Source organism: Ambystoma mexicanum, chromosome 4q (assembly GCF_040938575.1).
Source record: "Ambystoma mexicanum isolate Mex_15411 chromosome 4q, UKY_AmexF1_1, whole genome shotgun sequence".
Classification (NCBI taxonomy): domain Eukaryota; kingdom Metazoa; phylum Chordata; class Amphibia; order Caudata; family Ambystomatidae; genus Ambystoma; species Ambystoma mexicanum.
The window spans coordinates 396249540-396265115 of record NC_090928.1 but is presented as its reverse complement, the minus strand read 5'-3'; the positions used below and the strand labels follow the sequence as shown (position 1 = coordinate 396265115).

At 44.9% G+C, this 15576-nt stretch overlaps 1 protein-coding gene across 1 annotated transcript in view; it reads right to left on the bottom strand.

Moving 5' to 3' along the window:
* RYR2 (ryanodine receptor 2) overlaps positions 1–15576 on the bottom strand; it is a 3854281-nt gene that overhangs the window by 2046387 nt on the left and 1792318 nt on the right. The window contains exons 38-39 of the mRNA XM_069607971.1: positions 14005–14205; positions 7304–7409 (exon numbers count right to left, since the gene is read on the bottom strand). Of these exons, the coding sequence (XP_069464072.1) occupies positions 7304–7409; positions 14005–14205 (307 nt within the window). The remainder of the gene's footprint in view (positions 1–7303; positions 7410–14004; positions 14206–15576) is intronic.

The following is a 15576-nucleotide window of genomic DNA, read 5'->3' as shown; positions in this document are numbered from 1 at the left end:
CACTCCCCCACACTCCGCACAATGACATTACACACCCGTTCATGGAAGTTCTGGATAGCAGCCAGTGCTTCCTGTCACTCCACTTACCTGGAGACCGGGGTTCTACGCACCTGCTCGCTCTCCTCCCTCTTGGCGGATCTACCCGCGCTTTTGCTTGCGGGGATCCGCCATGGGGAGAGCTTCTAGGGTTCCCGTCAGGAGTCCTCTGCGCAAGCGCGGGAGACCACGGTCTCGGTTCCGCGCATGCGCAGTAGATTGGGCCCTCTCCACGGCGAGAGCTTGCGCCTCAAGTCTCGCTTTGGATGTGCCGGCACCCGGCAATGAGACGGTTTGCGTTTCAAGCCTCTCGGGTGCCGGCCATCCCATAAGAAGAGCTTCGATCAGGGGCAAGTCGCGTCTCAACGCGGTTGTGCCCTGATCGTGTTCTTCGCTCGTTTGTTGCTCTCCTGTTCCTGCCCTGCATTTTCGCCCGCTCCAGCCTGAATTCTTCCCTGGGTTCTCACCCCTCCTGTGGCTTCTGGTCCTTCCCTCCTTTGGAGTTGCTTGGAGGTCCTTTTGGGTCCTGGGGTTCCCTTTCCTGGGGTTCTGTTCCCTCTCTCCAGGGTTCCCGTTTTCTGTCCCTGCCTAGTCCTGTTCCTGGGTTGGTTTCCCAGTCTAGCTCCTGGGGTTGGTTCCACTGTCCAGTTCCTGGGTTTGGTTCCCACACTCCTGCCTGTGCTGCTACCTGTTTCCTTTGGGACTTTTGAGACTACCAGCTGCTCACCAGTCGGACCATCTACCTGCCTGTCGTTTTTGTTTCACCAGTGGTTTGCGGGTGCCTAGCTCAACCACCTACTTCAGTCTCCCTGTACTCGCTCAGCAGCTATACCAGCATCTCCTCAATGCTCCTCATTACAAGGTCCTTGGGACCTCTTCCTAGAAAGAACTTCGGACTCTACAGTCAAAGGACATTCAACATCTGCCTCTCCTGTCAGTGCTTGCACTGTCCTGCCGCCACGCTAATCAGGAGAGTGCGTCCCGTGGCGTTGGGAGTCGGTCCATCTTCCACCCTGTTTCAACCTTGGGTGGCGGAGAGGCCGGTACCCCGCGTCATTTACTCATCAGAAGACAGTCGTCAGTCTGGCTGCCACGTCAAGATCTTCTTCCAAGTCTACAGGTACGCTTCACTCTCGTGATACTCATCTTAACACTTCCGATGCCTCTTCACATCTCTGCACTCTGTTTAGCTTGTCCTCCTTACTAGCTCTTTATATACTTACTGACTTCTTGAAACTGTGACCTGCAGCCTCCACTTGGGACATTCCTCCTTCCTGTCCATCACTGGCTTCCATTGAAGTACTGGTCAATCTGTAGGATTACCCATCAGTGCCCACATTACACCTGCTGGGTCCTGCGGGAGCTGCTTCTGCTTGCTGCTTTCCCCTTAGTTGCTGGCTATCTTGGCAGTCACCTCTTTTTGAGTTGTTGCACCACAGTCCAGGACCGTGTGGCTATTAAGAAGGACCAGTGTTACCTCTCTACACCATCACACTGCCAATTCGAGCATGCAATGCCGATTGCTAGTAATGTGCCATAGATGCAGTGCTCCCTTTATGACTTTTTTCAGTATTTTCCTGATTTCTGGGTAAGTCCTGTTTAGCAACCCTGCTTTTTTTTAGTCAAATATCTTTTGCCGTGCTTAGTTCTTGAACCTGTACTGTTGAAGTGTGCCAATGTTACGGATCCGGCACAGTATTGATGCACACCCTTGTTTTCTGATCTAGCTCTCATATTCTGCCATGCCTGTGTCTTGCACTTCCTTACTTTGAGAGTGTTCTGGAGGCCAGATCAAATTCCCTTCCCGTTTATTTGCATGGATGCTGTGAGTGAGTAGAAATCAGGGTTGTTCTTGGTTTAATCCTACGCATGCCTTTTAGGCTGCTTATTGTGTTTTGGGTAAATAATAATAAATAATAAGGGTGAGGTGATTGGATTGGTTTGCATGCATGTAAGTTTATGATCGCCAATGTTTTTGCCTCTGATATGCTAGTACTAAAAAAAAAGAAAAAAAAAGAATTACCTATCATACTCACTATTCCTACGGTCTCCTGCTGTAATGTTTCCAGTTATTAATTAAATGTTCTTTTTATCAGTCTTTTATTAAGTTTCTGTTTGGTTGGCAGGGTGCCCAGGCACCCCGACTGTCCCAGATGGTGTTTCTTGTCCCTGTTTGAGTATTGTCTTTACATTTACCTAGATAATACCACCACAGCTGGCAACTTCTCAAACCCTGTCATTGGCCTGTATGGGGACTTACCTCACATCCATTCTAGTGTTTCTGTAAAGAAAATCTCCTCATCTTGAACAACGGGGTGTTAGTCTCTATGTTGAAATGGTTTCCGAGTGTATTTTCTAATAGAGTTTTAACACCCTGTTTGGCCATGGGTGCACTTCCCTTGCCAGAATCTGTGCCGACTTCCCTTATGTCAGTACAATCAAGAGATGTTGTGTTCCATTCACCGACTTTGAACCTCAGCAATTCCATGAACCCTACCCATCCTCCTTCCTTTCCAAGAATACCTCTCTGAAATATGGCATCTTCCCTCCCCTCTTCTCTTACTCCAAGTACTCCAGATTCCTTCTTGACCTCTACCTCTACTTCAGATCGCATTTTAATGAAATTACCAAGCAATTCATATTTCAGTTAAAAGGCCACAAGAAACTCAAACCTCTTATGCTTTTCTCTGACATGTGCACCATTGTTTGATTATGGGCCATCTCACGACTGGATGCACACCTCTAAGCCATCTTTCGCACTGATGCCTTCCTCCCAGCAGTCATAAGGAAATCTAATCAAACGTTTCTAAGTACCACCCAGTCCTTGAAAACAAGTCGGCGATCGTTTGCAAGGCCGGTTAACACCGGTTTACGGCCGGAGTGCGGCATGCGCATCCAGACATCCTGCCACATTTCACCATCAGGTACTAGGTTATTTTGTTCACCCTCACCTCCTAGGACAATGGTACTTAGTCAGAATATTCATGCCACCATTCCTAGGCAGCAAGCCTTTTCCTTGGGACGCTGTGTGCCTATTTCAGCTGACTACAGAAAGAGACAGACTGATCTTCTGAAATCATGTAGCCTATTGAACAATGCTACCCATGTGGGGTCCAGTATACCACCTCATGATTCACTGAATGTGCATGTTACACCTCTCGCACCCAGCAAGAGCAGTCAGGTAGCTAAAGAACCCACAACTAGCCTTGGGTAGGACGACCCTACAGTACTTTCACCCACCTATCCCAACCTCGGCGGGCATGTACCGCAGCCAGTTCCGCTGCACCTCTCGCTTCTTTATACACGCTCTTTGATGTGCAGGGGGCTGAAGTCCAGGACTTACTCCTGGATAACACACCAGACGCTCTGATCGTTACTGAATCTTGGTTCAATGAAGCAACACCCACTAGTGCCACTCTGGCCCTCCCGCCTGACTACCTAATCGCCCATGCTGAACACTCAGGTCAGAGAGGAGCGGGTGTAGCTGTTTTCTTCAACAAAAACCTTAACTTTCATGTCATTGCACATGACTCCCCAGAAAGCTACGGAAGCCTGTTGACCAAAATAAAAATTAACGAAAATACTTCCCTTACCATCCTTGCAATCTACCAACCTCCCAGAGAGAAGCCTTTGTTTGAGGAGCAGTTCATTAATCTGCTTAACAACATCTCCAAACCTAACTCACCTGTGATTGTTCTTGGGGATTTCAACCTCTGGGCCAATCACCCTCACGACAAACTTGTGGTAATTCTTTTTGAGGCTCTGCGCACCATTGGTTTTGCACAGATGGTGAGTGTGCCCACTCACATAGGTGGTCACACCCTGGATTGGATTCTCACCCACCATCTATCTGCCCATAACATCACGGTAATACCATGCCCCTGGGCTGATCACCTTCTGGTAGATACCACCATCTCCTTCCTATCTGTCCCTCAAACACGGACAAAGACTTCTTAAATCCACTAGGAACACCAAAAACATTACAGCACAGACACTATCTGACTGCCTTGTTGCCAGGCTTTCCATCCCTGATTCTTTCTCTAACTCTGATGACCTTGCTTGCCATCTTACCTTTACTATCAACGAGGCCATTACCAACCTTGCCCCCGAAAAACGTAAGCTAGTTTAACCTGAAGCTAACAGAAACCCCTGGTTAAACGAAGACATCTTGCACCAGAGACACATTGAAAGATATGCTGAAAGGGAATGGCGAAAAACACCCCTCTCCCCATACTCGCCAATCGTATAAAAATGTAGCCAAACTATTCAAAGCAGCAATCAGGGAGACAAAATCTGCTGGTTTCAACAGTAGAATTGACTCAGCCAAATCAAGCTCCAAGGAGCTCTTCTCAATTCTTAAAGAATTTCAGGGAAAAAACACCTGTAAACCAGCACCTGTTAAAAACGCTGCCTGGTGCAAATCAATTCATGAGGAATTCACCTCCAAAATCTCTGGCCATCAACTAGCTGTTCTAGCCAAACAGCTCTTTTTCGCCATAGACACAACTGCAATCAAAAACCAAAATCTTTTGCTCAATTCGAATTCAGACAATGCTCCGAAGCCCAAATCTCTAAGATTATGGCCAATCTCAAACCCACTGCTTGCAAGTCGATAGCTGTCCCTCTAACATCTTCAAGGACTGCTTGTCAGTTCTGGCATCCGTGGGTCACCAAACCGGTCAACTTATCATTTGCGGAAAGTAGCATTGCTACATCACTCAAACAAGCCTAGATCACTCCGCTTCTGAAAAAAGTAATCTTGACCCTTATATTCCTAAACACTACCGGCCCATAACTAATGCTCCTTTTTTGCTGAAAATCTTAGACTGGGAGGCTTACTTGCAATTCCAAGAATTTCTGGAATGCAACAACATCCTTAATCCACGGCAGTCAGGCTTTAGACCGAAGCATAGCACAGAAACTGCGATACTGGATCTCAAAGCCAATCTGGCCAGCATTACCAATCATGGTCATCCTGCCATTCTTATGGTCTTGCATCTCTCAGCGGCAGTTAACCTGGTAGATCATGCCTTACTCGAGACCAGGCTACATGATCATGCACACTGCACGGATTCTGCTACCCAGTGGATCTCCTCCTTTCTTGGACCTAGGTCTGCCAGAGTGGATGTTGATGGCATTTTCTCCACTCCCTCTGCAATCACCAGTGGGGTTGCACAGGGGTCCTGTACCCCCCCCCCTCCCTGTTCAACGTGTATGTTATGCCCCTGCTTGGCCTCCTAGATGACCTGGGTGTCTGGTAAACCAACTACGCTGATGAAACCCTGCTCATCCTGGAACTGTCAGGCATTTATGCCCAGGATTCACTGGCAATCATTTCAATCTATGATGCCATCCAGATTTGGATGACAGCAAATTCACTTGCCCTCAACACCGACAAAAGAGAGCTCTTGATCAAGGCCTCCCCCCAGCGACTCAAAAAACTAAACACGGACAACATGTTTTTACCATGGTGGACAGTAGAATCTCCGTCGCCAGCAGTGTACACACTTTCGGGGTCACTCTTGATGCCAAGCGCTCCATGAAACCCCTTGTGGCCCATGTCCGTGCTTCCTGTGGGTACATCACCAAACCCCTGAACTATGTTCACCCTTACATTTCCTTCAGCAATCTCTCCCTTCTTGTCACGGCCGTTGTGAATTCCCACTTAGACTACTGCAATATTCTCTTACTGGAAACATCACAGGGCAATGTTAAAGCATTGCCGATGGTCCAAAATGAAGCTGCAGGGTCCATTCATGGCCTGTCTCAGAGAGACCATGTCTCCAAGGCAAGAAGAGGGCTCCACTGATTCCCTGTTCATCATCGCGTGACACACAAACGTCTTACACTGATTGACAAATACCAGAACCATGGAGCCCATCAATATCTAATTGACCGCTTCAAGGTGTCCTGCCCCAGTCGTGTCCTCCTTTCTCAAGATCAGGCACTAATGGTGCAGCCCAGATACAAGCTGACCAATTTCGGTGGAACCACCTACGATGTTCAGGCTCCTGCCGCCTGGAACAAGCTTCCCCCTGCCCTTAAGGCAACACAATCTACCAAAGATTGATCAAGACATATCTGTTCAATCTTAAACCAGGCTAAGTCTTCTTACCCTCCCAGCCTGACGCCCCCTGACTCCCTTACTGACATGTTGTCTGTCTTGTCTCTGTTATTTGTGTGCCCTGAGGCCCACGGGCGAGTGGTGCTCTATAAAAATTACAATGAATAAATAAATAAATCAGCTTGATCACAATGGCACCCTGTACATTCCACTGGCTTCCCCTTAGAGCCTCATAATATTCGAACATTCATTCATTTTCAAAATTATCTGTCTAAACTATTCTCAGACAATTACACTCCTCTGCCCTAAAGCATTGTGTCACGGGGAAATGTGTTTCCACCTGCAACAAGATTATCCTGAATTTTGACATCCTCTAAACTATGACTTTGGACTTCACTCCCACCTGGCATCTGCTGTGCCTGTGACCTACTTCCTTGCCTCTGTCAACCACCTGTTTACAACGTGCCCATTCATCTATGCCTACCGGACACCCTTAATGCAAAGCTAAGACCCCTCCTTTCCTGCCCTTTTCCTCTTAACCTTCTTATCTTACACAAGTCTCCCTTCATCCTGCAAGTGCGTAGCCAGTCCTCCACGTGGCAGCAGAGTATGTTTAAGAGCCCTGTGGGAGAGGGGAGCCTACTCCACCCCACTCTCCTTTAGGTCGTTCCAGGATGGACATTTTCAGCTGATCCCCATAAAGGTTTGGTTATTTGGCAAACTTTGATTCAAATTTTAATGAGTTAGAGTTTGTACCAATAGATTCACCTGCACTAAAAGTTACATAGAAAATGCAAATGCCAAAGGTCATGGGTAATATTTTAAGAATTGATTTTATAAGTTGTTTTATTGCATGCATTTTATTTTGTATTCTAATAGTTAATTTACTCTCAATGATTCACTAGTCTGTATTTAAGACACATGCATATCCCTCCAATTTGTCACTACACATTCAACATACAGATAGCTTAGTGTCTGATTGCGATCCTGGAAAAAATGTATTACATTTCTAGAATAACGTCTGTTTCCATCTAAATTTTGAACAAGTGGATCTGACAATTCTTTGCTTTTATAGTGCATTTACCTACCAAACACTGTGACTAAATTGTGGCCTCACCACAACTGAAGAACAGGAAGTAGTGATGTATGGCTTATAAGTCAGATACCATAATGCAATATCATCAAAGATAACAGAAAACTTACCACAGTGAGTCATGAGGTCTTCATGGAAATCCAGGAGTTTATCCATTATGTCATCAGGACATGGACACTCATTTTTACCATTCTTAAAATTTAGGAGCATGTTGATCTTAAAGAAAGGGTACATGATATGAAAGTTAGTAGCTTGCACTTGGAAGGAAGATGCTGTAAATTGTTCATCCACATTCTTACAAGTAATGCTTCTTAATCATATGGAACTTTGTACGTCATTGGAAAAGCCCCAACAGCACAAATAGTTCATTACTGTCACTGGAGGTATTTCACAAAAACTCAATTGGGTAGCAAAAGTGACGCCAAACAATGACACCCTCTACCTGATGTTAGGGGGAGACAGGACATTACATAACTCTGAAACCTTAAGTAATAGGCAATTCCCTGGTCTTGATTAGTCTGGTGCAATGTTTGATGTTGCGGCTTGAACCCTGAACATCAGGTTAAATCATTCATTATGTTCCTCAGGAAGAGTAGAGGCCTCATGGGTGTCCTCGCCTCCCGACTCATCTCTAGCTGCATACTTGTGAAAATGTCGGTCTTTTCAGATACTATTTTGTTTGTCCTCCAACCTGTCATCTTGTTCCCTTGCCGTGGGGGACGATCAGCGGGCAGGGATGAAATGCAGGCAGGTCCTTTCACTTGGACACTTTGTACACTAATACGTTGTCACCTAATTGGATGCTGACATATTCATCCTAGTGACAAAGGTCAGCATCCTGTTTCATCTTGTGTAGCTGGTCACAGGGGCATTATAAGTCACAGGCATCTGGAAACAGCCTGTTTCCAGATGCCTGTCCATAGGGCAGCATGTGTAGACGCTTGAGAGTTTGCTATGGCCTTGTGCACTGACAAATGTGACACTGTTTGACCATCTACTCCACCATTTTGTCCAGTGTGGGGAACTGGATGTTTTAATGCATGTGATGTTCTGTGGCTACGAAAACCTCAATAACCTTGATCAGCCACATTGACTAGTTGCTACCTGAGTGTGGAAGGAAGGACAATGCAGTTCCTTCTGAGGAGACGACCTTCACGTGTGGTTAATAGTGCATCTTGTACAGGTTTAAGTGCTTGCTGATCATCCCTGTTGATGCCATCAAACAAAGCTCCCTTCTCCACAGCGTGGCACCACTGGTGAGGGATGACCTGCCGCACTGGCCAGAACTGTGGTGTGGTTCTTTGCTGCTATGGCTGTGATTTCTTTAAGGGGTGCTGATTTATCCCTGATCCTTAAGCATATGTACAGATATGTTCATAATTCTTTTGCTTAAAAGGGTAATATCAGTAGTTTCGCAAAGCAGTTTTCAAAATTATTTCAGCATGCACAAAGTCAGCGCAGGGCCAATGTAAGCACCAACTTCGACATGCACAATTAGAAAATGTGATTTCTATGGAAGTGGCAACGCAAAAAACACATATTTTTTGCAACAATGATTTTAGTCAAATATAGTTTGAAGACACGTCTACAAATGTGGCTGGGAGTTGCAACCAACCGATTCAGTTGCATGGCAAATGTGGGGAACTTTCATGAACGACAGGTACAGGGAAAAAACAATTGTTTTATTTTTCTGTTCTAAATGTTATTAACCTTAAACAGAGATTTGTAACTGCCGTGACCCTGTTATATATATACATATATGTGTGTGAGAGAGAGAGAGAGAGAGAGAGAGAGAGAGCGAGAGAGAGAGAGAGAGAGAGAGAGAGAGAACTGAAAGGGATCGCAATCCAAATTCTCCTCTGTCTGCTCATCTGGTAGAATGGCATCAGGCGTTATGAAACAAGTGTGACCGGGCCTTTTCAGGAGGGGAAAACCCTGGCGGAGGCATCACACTGTATATTGTCAGTGGCAAATTCTTCAAAAGACTTAGCATGCTGCTGAAAGATTTCCCTCCGGCATCTGCAAAAAAGTGTATGTGCTTGCCTGTCTTGTTCATTAGGTATCATTAAACTGCTTCACTTCACAAACCATCAGAACTCCGCATGTCTACTCTGTTTAAAACACTGTGCCTTGTTGTCGAGCTCTACACATATGGAGAGCTCTACGTATCTTACTTCAGTGGAATGCAATTTAAGGCAATCGTATGGAGATTATATATAGAATAAAGTATATCCCCTAATGTACGCAATGGAACTATAATCCCATAAGAGGATCACTGAGGAGTAATCTTCTGCGCTGTGTGTAGGCTTCCTCTCTGGGTCCTCTGTTCTCAGAACTCACCATTCATGTCTGTTCATCTACCCGCGCTTTGCTGCCGCTGCTTCAGCTCCTTCTCCAAATTCACGTTCCATTCCACGTGACGTCACTGATCACTTTCCGGGTGATTGCTCACCATCCCTAACTGCTACACGTCCGACAGCACAGAAAGGAAGATGGGCGCATGTGTGTATGGGAACTATTAATTTACACGCCAATTAGCCACGTATTGACTGCACTCTGAAATGGTATCAGCAGAGGGCTTTACAGAAACCATTGCCTATAACTGAGGTGGAACTATGTCTCGTTCTTGGGGGACAGAGCTTCACGTTGCCACTATGTAAGGCAAGGCACCTTTATTAATAGCTCAATTGATTTCAGCAAGTTCCCACCTGATCATACCTTTTGTCATCTACCCTTGACTGGCTGGAAGCAATGTCTACTGACCCGTGTGGTTGGCCAAGGGCCCCACATCTTTGCTGTTATCTCAGAGATAGAGAGAGGGGAAAGGGGGAGAGAGAGACAGAGACAGAGTGCAGCGAGAGCCTTAACAATGGGCCCCAGTGCCATTACCACCCAATCCGGCAGCTATGAACACCATGGGTTTGCAATCTGGAAACCTGGGAGTGCTGGCAGCAATGTATTTTGTATAAATGAACGGAAAGCATCGCAGCATCCCGTTCAATCACTCAAAATACTTAACTAAGTTGGCCGCCATGGAGCGGAAAGGCGGGGCTCCAAGCTGAGCCCCTCTTCCATTTCCATGGTGGATCAGGAGGCTGGAGTAGCGGTGGTGGATGAGCCGCCACCAAATGAATAAGGTGAGTGGGGTGGGGAGGGAACACTGACCGAGGGAAGGGGAGGGTGAAGGGAAGATGGCGGGGGTAGTGGAGCAGCCAACAGGTTGCTTGGAATGCAGGTTTGGATCATGGGATGCAGCCCACAATCCGAGCAACCTGATTGGTTTGCTCCCTCGTCCCAGGTGCTAATGAATGTAATTGTTACTCAACTCAGTAGTATTCAGTTCAATGCATTTCCCTCGCTTATATGAAAGACATGGTAGATATTACACACAGACCTACACATGTCATCTTGGTGGATCTCGTCAACTAACTGTATAATCCACCCAATTATATTTGGACTTACACATGCATTGTGAGTGCACAATTCTGAATAAAGTATACCATGTGTATTCTCTATTCACAAGTGGCACTTGCATGTTCTATACTAATGCTGCACATGGACAAGGCCCCAGGTGATGGCTTACACAGGTCCTCAGCAGCAGTCTGACTGCTATCTGGCCTGCACCTCTGGGAGTAGGTGAGTGACTGAAATAGGGATGCACTCACTTATGCTACTCCCAGCCCTTGCCTGACCTACAGCTCCTACTACATTAGATGGAGACCAAGCCCTAGAGAAATGTACACCCTGGTGCAAGCACCATGCAGAGTTACTCTTGCACCGGGTCAAGGTTTCTGTAACACCAACCCTGGATATGATGCATTTTCCTTGTTGGTCAACCGATGGAATGGCATCTCACTTTCCTGTAAAAAGGGAGCAGAATGATGTACAGAGAGTGATGAAGGGAAGCATGGGGGTGGGCGGATTTTAAAGGGACAAGAATGGGCAGACAGGTTACGCCCAGCGTAGAAAAAAATGCCCATTGGTATGATAACATGGCACATAGCCTAACAAGCTAGATTGGAGGGTTCCCTTACAAAGTAAGAATCCCAGCACAGGTGTGAACTCATATAAAGATTCGATGGGGCGCTGAGTGGGGTTGATTGGAAAGTGAAATAGATGGATAGATGGATATAGGATAAGGAGAGAACCCAGAGAGCTAGAAGTGTGGATACAACCTAGATGATAGTATGCTGTTTTTTCAAATTAGGTTCAAAGAAATGGAGCAACACTCCCTTAGATTGACACAGGACTACATGGTCTCCAGTGCTCCAGATATGATTTGGAAGTGTGAATATTTTACTCCCCATTTCTTAAAGTTGGGAGTAAAAAAAACTTTTTAGGGAGTAAACATGTAAGTCCATTTCCTAATATATTTTATAAGCAAGTACACATATGTTCTTGTAATAATTATTTCTTTTCACCTAGTTATTCATGCACATTAAAATATACAGTTTTACTTCAGTATGTGCACTACTAGTGCACACATATCCATGGAGCTTTGTGGGTGAAAGTAGGGGCACAAGCTTCTACGTGTTTGTTTCCTATTTTTTGTTGGGAGTATTTCTACTCCCCATTTTTATTTTTTGGGAGTATTTGCCTATTTTTAGGGAGTAAAAGTGGCCGGTCCACACCTTATCTGTAGGGCTAAATGTCTCATTTCAAAAGTGCATAAAAACACACAGGTGACAAGGGATATATTGATAGAGACGGTGATAAGAGGGTTGGAACGTGATAAGAGGGAGGAAGTCATATAAAATCAATGGGAAGAGGGGTAAGAAGAAAATGGAAAATTGTGAAAACAACAAAAACTCTGAAACCTAAATTTGGTGAAACTACATAGAACTGGATAGATATGCGGTAGATAAATACATAGGAAAGATAGACGGGGAGAAAGACAGAGCAGCAGATAGATTTATAGATAGTAGTTTAGAGAAGAGATTGTGCCCTGTTCCTGGATTCTTTGAAAATAGATTGTTTTACTGATTCTAAGCTGGCCCCATAGTTCTCCCATAGCACCAAGAGTGTTGCAGAGAGATATTGGCTCTGGTATTTTGCAGATAGAGACTGGTCCATTACTTTGCTCCTCCGAAATTGGCCATGGCTTTTGGATGTGGCTTCTGACGTGGCTTTCAGTTTCTCTTCCATCAGTCGGTCAGTCTTTGTAGGTTCCCCAGGACTTGAGGTATCTGTGGTTATAGGGGCCTATGTAGGCGCCATCTGTGTTTGCACCCCATTTCTTAGCAGTTGAAGTAGTATTCAACGAATTCTGATCAGGGGCAACTTGAGGGGGGGGGGGCTGCTGGAGAATCCTTGGAAGGATACTGTCCTGGGTGCCTGTGAGCAGTTCAATAGCTAAGGGGGGTATCTGCCACTTTTACTCCCTAACAAAAAGCAAATACAAGGAACAGGGAGTAAAAATACCCCTCCCCCCCAACAAACAATAGGAAATAGACACAAAGGAACTTGTACCCCTGCTTTCGGCCACACAGATTCATGGTTTGGTGTTAACCAATAGTGCACTTTGTACCACAGAATGACACTAGTATTATTATTGCCTGATATGAAGATGTGAGCATGTATCTTTTAATGTGTATGAATAAACCAGCTACAAAGAAATGTTTATTACAATAACATCTTTATTTCACTGTGAAAAAAATATTTGAACTCGCTTATAAAATGCTCCCATTGGGAATAGTACTTGATTTTTTACTCCCTGAAAAATCGGTCTTTAGATAGATAGATAGATAATACTCATGTGCTAGACCACCAGACAGAGAGGATTGGCAGATATATAGAAAGGCAGATAGATGAATAATAGAGGGGAAAGACAAGCGGACAGATAAATCTCCAGATTTGTACGTTGATCTTAGCCACCTTCAAACATCACTGAAAATGAAATCCGAGTTGGTGTGGCATTAACTCGCTCTCCTCTCTAGGATCAAAACATCCTCCCAAAAATCCAACACAACCGCTTTGTTCCACAGACCAATCACGCATGCTACTTTATACAGACAGGGAAAAGCTCTGCCTCCTGGCATCGCTGAATGCCATCCATGACCTCATTTCTCATCTCCAACCAATACAAACTGGCCACATCACCCTGCACTGAAATATGCTCCTCTTAAGAAGCATCTGGCTCAAGTCATCTAGAAAGCCACAAATAGAGGTAAACTAGACTACCTTGCTGGAAAAGAAATCTCTCCCTCAAAGAGAGAGTTGCCTTTGCAGCTCCCGTAGCATGGACATGGTGAAACTGGAAATCCCTAGGGATCACAACATGTAGGCAGAAGACAGACTTTCTCCTTCCCACTTCATGGAATAGACTATCACCACACTTAAGACTCTGTAGTCTCTCCAGACCTTCCTTCATTGCCCTCAAGTTTCCTCGGAACCCTTTACACCTTACACATCATGCTCCCCGCCACACAGCCTCAAGATGTATGGTGTGCTATTAATGACTATTTTCTATTTACTGTGGATGTCTTGTCAGCTGTGCGTATGTCGTTGTGCACTGCAATTGGTCACACATGTGGGCATGCCAATGCCACACTCTATGAACATCCACAACAAAAACAAAACAAAAAAATTGAATTAAGTGTGTTGAACTCCAGCGTGGCGTGGTGGGAATTTTCGTACTTCCATTTTGTTTTAAAGAAAATACAACGAAAGGAATGCAAGCTAAATGTCACAATGTTTTGAGACACTGGTGCTAGTGTCTTGGATCAGAACTCTGAGTTTTAAAAACAAACATATACATTTTAATTCATTTTATTGCAAAAGGGGAAGAGCTGACTAGACATGAGATGTGCACCTGTTCCTGAGGCGGTGAGCGGAACTCCTTGGTTTTCTTAGCAGTCAAAGCGGCCGACATGTTCAGCGCTTGCATCACTTCATTGTACCGGAAGCGCTGGTTATCCTGCAGCTTGGCCACGAAATCATCCGAGAACGCAACAATGGCCTCTATCCTGTGACGTATCTGGCAGTCACACAGGTACTGAAGGAGGTGACACATCTGAGAACACAAAAAACAACATGTTAATCGAATATTATTCTTTGCAAAATACATGGTGAGATAATGAACTGAATTTTGTCTCACACACACACATTTCTTGCCCGAGAGACTAGAGAGGTAGCTAAACGTACAACACCAACACATTAGGAAATGGAAAGCAATGCAAGCCAGAGGCAAAGTTGAAGGAAGTAGCTTACACTAAAGGCTGTTATGGAAGAAGAAAAAACAACAAACCAAGCAAAACAAATGTTTGCAGAAGCAATAAAATAACCCACAATTCACCGATTAACGCTAGGTAGAGGAAACAAAAAAGAGAGGACCCAAAATCATGAGACAACACTAGGCTTGCAGGGAGGCCCTTCCGTTATCTCTTCATCAGAACCCATATTGGATTACATTTTCAGAACTTAGGAGGAGTGCCAGCCAATCCAGTTGCCAAGAACGAGGGCGTTGGTATGTAGTAAAACCCACATTGTATGCATGCTATTCACACATCTCCACCACCCGCCATTTCATATTGTGCACTCTGCCCCACAGAGTCCCCCACTTGCCCTACACCACACACATTCCCCCTTCCCTCATACCCACAGTGCCCACTATTGCCTCTTTTTTTTTCCCTCACAGCTGTTCTTCAGTGTCTCAGTCCCCATGGGCATAAAATGGGAACTAAAGCCATGGTGGCAATCTTTTTTGTTTGACATTTTTTTAAAGGACTATGATGGCCGTGACCCCCATATGTACGCTGGTGGGGGGCTATACCGATCCATAACAGCCCAGGGTCTGCATTGAGTCCCATGGGTAGGCACTATTATGGGCCAGTGAAGAGTCCCACCTAGTATTTTAGCATGCCTATCACTTCTGCATGACATCAGAATTATTTTTGTACATTTTTCAGGAATCGGTTTAAAATATGTGAGGTTGGCAACCACAGTGCACCCAGTACTCAAGGACACCTATTGTGGACTTCTAACAGCAAAAATGAAGTTATTTATTCTTGTAATCTTTTTTATTTATTGATATGGTTTATTACAAACCTTTCAACAAAAACAACAAAAAACATAATCTATCAATTATTTAAACATGAGTATGTTTTTAATATTTTCTCACTCGAAATACACTTGCCCACTTTCAGATCGCTATGAAGAATAACTTCATTGGCGCCTTCTGGAGAAAAGTACTTAGGCTCCCGAATTGTGTGCCGATATCGTTTTTACGATACGAATTGGGGTTGCAATCCATTGAATGGATCATCTCTTGGAAAACCCTATCACTCTATCTAAAATGCCCTGGAAAAACCTAAAAAATGGAGATCAGAGGGGTAGAGAATGCTTTATTGATAGCCAGAAACAACAATGCAGCGAAGAATTGAAT